Here is a 7,450-nt window from a genome sequence, read left to right as displayed (position 1 = left end):
ACTCTGTTTCGGCAAATCGTTTTTTGTTGTTGTTTTTTTTGTTTTTTGGGGTTTTGTGTGTGTGTGTGTGTGTGTGTGTGTGTGTGTGTGTGTGTGTGTGTGTGTGTGTGTGTGTTTAATTTTTTTTAAATCTCAAACAGCGAAACATCGTGCACAACACTTACACCCCCTCCACTGCCCGACAAGGTTTAGTGACTACCCAGTGATTACACACAGCGGAGAAAGAGAAACTGTACTGATATATATCCTCCTCAGTCCCCTCTCTGGCTTTGCAGTTATCCGCCTGTTTAGCAAACTACTGTCAAATAAGATTATCCGAGTACCGTGGAAAAAGATAAGACGGAATGTATATTATTATACTATCGAAAGGCATACTGTGATTTTTAAGGGTGCGTGTAGAGTAGCTCGAATCTTCCTGCGAGACCTGAACAGTGTGTGTGTGTGTGTGTGTGTGTGTGTGTGAGTGTGTGTGTGTGTGTGTGTGTGTGTGTGTATGTGTGTTCAATTTTTTTTTTTTTTTGATGTGTGCGTGTGTGTGTATTCAATTTTTATTTTTTGATGTGTGTGTGTGAGTGTGCGTGTGTTTGTGTGTGTTTGTGTGTGTGTGTGTGTGTTCAATCTTATTTTTTAATGTATATCCGCGTAATGTTGGATATATGTGTGTGTATGTGTCAGTGTGTGTGTGTGTGTGTGTGTGTGTGTGTGTGTGTGTTTGTGTTTGGTGTGATGTGGTGTGTGTGTGTGTGCGTGTTTAGTGTGGTGTGGTGTGGTGTGGTGTGGTGTGTGTGTGTGTGGTGTGGTGTGGTGTGGTGTGGTGTGTGTGTGTGTGTGTGTGTGTGTGTGTGTGTGTGGATAGGTGCATGCATGCAAGCTTTCAATCAACGAACACATTCAGTTTGTTTTCACACTTTTACCATCTTCTCTTTCACTTGTTTTCCAGATAACAGCACACTCAGCAGCCATCTGAACCACTAGGGATGGCGGATATTGTTCCCCCCAACCGGTTAGTCCGGAAGCGCAACAGCAATCTGCAGAAACGTCTGGACGTGACGCTACAAATCCTGGGCCAAGAGTACCGCCAGACGAAGGAGCGCATGTACAAGGAAGAGAGAGACTGTGGCAAATTTCTGCAGGTAGCTACGGTAGTATACACTAGTTTAGAGAGAGAGACTGTGGCAAATTTCTGCAGGTAGCTACGGTAGTATACACTAGTATATAGAGAGAGACTGTGGCAAATTTCTGCAGGTAGCTACGGTAGTATACACTGGTCTAGATAGAGACTGGAAAATTTCTGCAGGTAGCAAGCTGCGGTAGTATACACTAGTCTAGATAGAGACTGTGGCAAATTTCTGCAGGTAGCTACGGTAGTATACACAAGTTTAGAGAGAGAGAGAGACTGTGGCAAATTTCTGCAGGTAGCTACGGTAGTATAGACTAGTTTTGAGAGAGAGACTGCGGCAAATTTCTGCAGGTAGCTATGGTAGTATACACAAGTTTTGAGAGAGAGACTGCGGCAAATTTCTGCATGTAGCTATGGTAGTATACACAAGTTTAACTAGAGACTGCGGCAAATTTCTGCAGGTAGCTACGGTAGTATAGACTAGTTTTGAGAGAGAGACTGCGGCAAATTTCTGCATGTAGCTATGGTAGTATACACAAGTTTAGAGAGAGACAGACTGTGGCAAATTTCTGCAGGTAGCTAAGGTAGTATACACTAGTTTTGAGAGAGACTGCGGCAAATTTCTGCAGGTAGCTAAGGTAGTGTATATTAGTCTGGAGAGAGACTGCGGCAAATTTCTGCATGTAGCTACGGTAGTATACACAAGTTTTGAGAGAGAGACTGCGGCAAATTTCTGCAGGTAGCTACGGTAGTATACACAAGTTTAAATAGAGACTGTGGCAAATTTCTGCAGGTAGCTACGGTAGTATAGACTAGTTTTGAGAGAGAGACTGGCAAATTTCTGCAGGTAGCTAAGGTAGTGTATATTAGTCTGGAGAGAGACTGCGGCAAATTTCTGCATGTAGCTACGGTAGTATACACAAGTTTTGAGAGAGAGACTGCGGCAAATTTCTGCAGGTAGCTACGGTAGTATACACAAGTTTAAATAGAGACTGTGGCAAATTTCTGCAGGTAGCTACGGTAGTATACACTAGTTTAGAGAGAGAAACTGTGGCAACTTTCTGCAGTCAGCTAGGGTAGTATACACTAGTTTAGAAAGAGACCGTGGCAAATTTCTACAGGTAGCTACGATAGTATACACTAGTCTAGTAGAGACTGTGGCAAATTTCTACAGGTAGCTACGGTAGTATATGTAGAGTACTGTGTACGCTGATCAAAATATAAACGGTAATATGCAATGTGGAGAATTTCTACAGGTATCTGCGGTAGTATGCTTTTGTTGCAGGCATGTAGGATATTGGTATGTGCAGTGCTTACAGGTATAACCGGTAATCGTGCACTAGTACTGTCGGATCAATACAATGATGGGAGGGGTTGTGTCCACTATTCAAGTATTCATCTAAGAACTTGTTGACTGTTAATGTGTTCATGTATTGATTTTTGTATTAATCATTCGTGCTTATATTTGTCTACCGAAAATGGGGGTCGAAAAAGAAAGCATACGTGGTCACGAAATGTGCGATCACCTGGGTCTTACATAATGTATTCGTATTTTAAGAATACTTTTCGTACTGCTGCTACTGCGACTGACCTACTACTACTACTACTACTACTACTGCTGCTGCTGGTGCTGCTACTCATGATGAATGATTACAGTAACGATGTAACGATGGTGATGACGATATTATTGATGAAGACGGTGATGATGACGAAGGTTATTATGTGATAGTGGTGTTCAATGTTGATAAACAAATCAGTAAATAAATAGGAACTTATAAATAATGCAGAACACACACACACACACACACACACACACACACACACACACACACACACATACACTCACACTCACACACACACACAGAGAAAGAGTTCCCTACACTACACAGGACAACCGATGTTTCACGTGTCGCAGTCCCTGCACAGCACAGTGCCCGGCCTGCACGCCTACGGCCAGCCCAACACGCGGGCCATGAACAGGAACGCCATACTGAGGGAACGCAGGTTCTCCCTGTCCGTGTCCGTCCACAGCGAGTCGGATGACGAAGACCTCCACAACCCGCTGGCCACTAGACCGAGGAGCAGCAGCAAACACGACGACCACCACAGAGCCAAACCGGGAATCTCCGAAGGGAACCGGGTGAGCAGCGCGGCAGAGGGTAGTGGTGGTGGTGGTGGAGGAGGAGGCTCCAGGCAAACGGCGGTGAACGACAGGAACAGCCTGGCCAAGAAGCTGAGGGAGAACAACACGTTCCTCAACAGACCCAGCACCAGCGCGGGCGGCGGTCAGAAGACCGGCGAGGCCAAGGCCCCGGAGCGGGACGGCAAGGCGGACAGAGCGTCCTCGGCACGCCACCTGAGGCACCAGCGCCCCAGGCACAGTCCCCAGTACGGGAAGAACGCCTACTCCGAGCACGAGCGGTTCGTGCAGGAGAAGGTGTTGAAGAGGTTCGACGTCATCTTCGATCCGGAGACAGAGGCCCCGAAAGTGAACCTCTGCACGCTGGTGGCGCCCAGTGTGGTGGTGGGTGGCAACGACGACGACGACGACGACGTGGGTGATGATGCTACTGGAACCGCGGCCAACACGGGGCTGGTCCATCCGCAGGTCAACGTGGTCAACGTGAACGGCAAGGAGTTCCACCTGAGCAGAACGCCGCCCGGCCACAGGAGGGTGATGTGGAGCGCCCAGCCACACAGGAAGCAGCGGGCGGCGTCCGCCCCCAACAGTGCCAAGAAACAACGCCCCGCCTCCGCCATACCCTCCACCTCCACAACCACCACTTCACGGCCCGCGTCCACAGCCCTACAGTCGGCCTCTCTCACAGCGATGACCACCAGAACCAAGTCTCCAACGGAGTCTCCCCCTCCTCCTCCTCCTCCCCACCCTTCACACCACTCTGCAAAGCCAGACTCGCGCATCCAGTTTCTGTCTCTGCAAAAGAACTTGCCGGCTCAGTCTTGCTGGGAGGAAGAGGGACTTTCGGAGAGTTCATCAGAAAGTGATATGGATGAGCAAACTCAGGACACGGCGAAGCCTAATCCAAAGAAACCCCAGGAACCCCAAGCCCTAAGCAAACCAACTGAGCGTTCGATGAATCAACCTTGCACGCAGCAAAGACGGCAGGTGCAGCAAGCCAACACCAAGAACCAGTGCGCCGCACAGCACAGTCAACAGCGGGAACAAAGCCCGACGAAGCACGATTCTGCCACCAAACTGCTGCAGGTGCAAGCAGGCTCCCACCACCACCACCACCACCACCCCAACCCGCCGCCAGACGGCTCGGGTGCACAGCTTAACGTGCCCCCGCAAAAAGCGGGACGCAAGAACTCGATCACACGACCTTCCTCCCGGCTCTCCGACGCCAGCGACAGGGCTGGCCCCCCCGTGGAGCTGTGGACGAAGCTAATGAAGTCAGGACTGCCGGGCCGGACGTCCAAGCGGCCCAAGACGGCTCCCGCCAAGTCGGAGCTGAGTCACCGCTTCATGCCGGCCTCCAGGCAGACCGTGGTGGGCATCCTGGCGCAGATCGAGAACCAGAAGGTGCACACCCGCAACATGATCAACGAGAGCAAGGAGCTGCACAAGTCGGTCAAGAAACTGGTACCCTGGGACTACCAGACGTCTCTCTGCGACCTGGATGACTGGTGACTGCTCTGCTGGCTTCTTCTGCTGCTACAGAACCGTGCGGGAGGACGGCGTTGTGTTGTGTTGTGTTGCGTTGTGTTGCGTTGTGTTGTGTTTCTTTGCCTTGTTGTTGTGTGGGTCGGTTGTTCTTGACTGAAAGCTTAATAATAAAAAAAAAATATATATATATTTATCTCGACTGCCCAGGACACAAACTAAAAACAGGATTTCTTAAAATCAAGGTTACCGACCCGCATACGAATAGCTGCACATGTTGTACATGCACATCTGAACGCTGAGAACAATGAATTCCAACAAAAATAATGAAGATACACGGATGCTCGTTGCAAGAAAGGAAATAATTGATCGAAACTAAACGATTGCATTGCTTTGTTGTGACACACACACACACATTGTTGCAACACTTGTCACATCTTGAAGAACAAGTGATTTATGATGTCTTTTCTGTTGTGTGTGTGTGTGTGTGTGTGTGTGTGTGTGTGTAGAGAGAGAGAGAGAGAGAGAGTGAGAGAGAGAGAATATAATCATGACCACAGGCCTACTGGTCTGTTCACAAATGTTGTGATCACTATCAGTATTATTATCATAAATCTGTTTCTGTAGATGCTACTGTCACCTGTATTTATTTAGATGTGTGTGTGTGCGTGTGTATGTAGGTGTGCGTGTGTGTGTGTGTGTGTGCATGCATGCGTGCGTGCACATGAATGTGCTAACACTCAGTGACTTTCCACCATGACATAATACACTGCCAATGTTCCAGCACAGTTGTCTGAATATTATACAATTCTCCCTGATTCTTTTTTGCGCCTGCTCTTCAAACATGTACAGGTGCATGAACATGCACACAGAAACCACTGCTTGTAGTTGTAGGCCTACACCAACACATACATGCCACCTATGCACAAACAAGCACACACAATACACTCACAGTAACCTAATCCACATCCTCCTCTTACGAAACAGACACACACACACACACATATTGGATCCAGCGTGACAAGGTTATATTCTATTTCCCATGGTTGCTGGCTACTCCAATGAGCAAGCTTATCATATTTTGTTTGTTTGTTTGTTTGTTTTTTGGGTGATGCATGTTTGCATTTAAACACAGCCATTTGAACACAAATGCATACGCATAAATATTCATGTGCATGCATACATAGAATAGCTCATTTAATTTGGAATGTCAAGACTATCAGTTAATCATTCTGGCCTGACACAGCTGAGGCATAATCGGCAAAAAGCGACAGCATTTTCAGCACACAACTGGTGGACCTTGGAAGATGAAGGGTTTTAAAGCATTATTTTCCTGCACCAAAAAAAGGCCTAAAATTAAGTCAAAGGTCAAGGTCACAGCATGTGCACTGGGAAAAATTAATGTGAAAGCGCAACTTGTGTTTTTTTTATTTAATTTTCATTAAAGAAATTAATATACAATATAGTGATTTGTTTTTAGCCAGAATATTGTAAATTTTGAGATCAAGGTCACATCAGTGTGTATGTCTTTTTGCCAGATTATCTGGGCTAAAAAAAATAGTTGTTTTGGGTTGATGCTTTCCATGTTTTCTGAGTTAAGTGTGTATCATTACAGGCCTTGCCCACTGTTTTCACTTTCATCTGTCACTCCCTGTTCTATCCTTTCAATCATCTAAGTCTTTCAGAATTCAATCTTTTTTTGCAATAAATTTTTTTTCATTTGTAAACCAGTACAGTATATCAATCCTAAAATTAGTTAACATTCTCACAAGTAACGCAAAGGATCACACAAACTAACTTAGTAGAAAGGGTAGGTTGTCAAACAAACAAAACAAGTGCATAGACCTTAACTCACTCAGTACGGCCAGTCCTCTCTTCTCCTCTACACAGACGCCTCGGATGTCCAGTGGGCGTCTGAATGACCCAACCTTTAGCTTCCGTCGTCAGAATTGTGGTATTCTTTGACAACATTCACCTCTTCAGTATAAGAGCCTTCCGCTTGCAATATTTTGATGATGGTAATTGGGGTGAAACGCTGTTAACGTTGTCTCTTTCGCCGTTCGTATGGAGAGAGTTAAAGGTGAATTTGATCACTCTCTTTTCTCTGTCTCACACACAAAATCACTTTCTCTCTCTTAGTGGTAAGGTGCCCTTACTGGGGGTAAAACACCCACCCCTGGCTCTGTACCCCATGTCAGTATCCTCATTAACATTCTTGATTTTTCAAACGCTATTCTCTGCAGACAGATCTGAAAGGATATAAACAGGAATAAATCACCACCTTGCCTGTTTGTATCAGAAACGTTCAAGTTCGACAGTTACTTGCAGATGGGGACAGTTTTAGAAAACTGCATCTATTAACATTCATTCAAACATCAAATTCCTACCTCTGCAGATACACATACACACTGACATGCATTCAGAGAGAAAATCCATTCTGGTGCTTTATCCCACAGGGTGTCTTTGCATCTACTGACTCCATGTTTCTGAATGGATGTGAGATGCAGGGCATGACGGAGACAGGTGTAAGATGAAGAAAGCACCGACGAGGGAGGGGTGGGGGGGGGGGGGGGGCGTCTGTGAGAAATTACAGGTTGTTAGAATTGGATTTTGATACCAAGTGGTCATGGGTTCAGCCCCACAAAATTATGAGTCAAGCATCCTCCTGGTGTGGCTGAATTCAAACACCCAAAAAAGAGCAGTAT

The 7,450-nt window shown here is 46.4% G+C and overlaps 1 protein-coding gene across 1 annotated transcript; it reads left to right on the top strand.

Moving 5' to 3' along the window:
• The first annotated feature begins 963 nt into the window (after positions 1-963).
• On the top strand, positions 964-4,996 carry LOC143281738 (uncharacterized). Its single transcript, XM_076587014.1, has 2 exons — positions 964-1,133; positions 3,036-4,996. Exons 1-2 carry the CDS (start codon positions 978-980, stop codon positions 4,770-4,772), a joined length of 1,893 nt encoding a protein of 630 aa, XP_076443129.1. The 5' UTR covers positions 964-977; the 3' UTR covers positions 4,773-4,996.
• Positions 4,997-7,450: the final 2,454 nt, after the last annotated feature.

Source organism: Babylonia areolata, chromosome 4 (genome assembly GCF_041734735.1).
Source record: "Babylonia areolata isolate BAREFJ2019XMU chromosome 4, ASM4173473v1, whole genome shotgun sequence".
Classification (NCBI taxonomy): domain Eukaryota; kingdom Metazoa; phylum Mollusca; class Gastropoda; order Neogastropoda; family Buccinidae; genus Babylonia; species Babylonia areolata.
The sequence above is the reverse complement of the archived record's forward strand: the minus strand, read 5'-3'. Positions and strand labels throughout refer to the sequence as shown.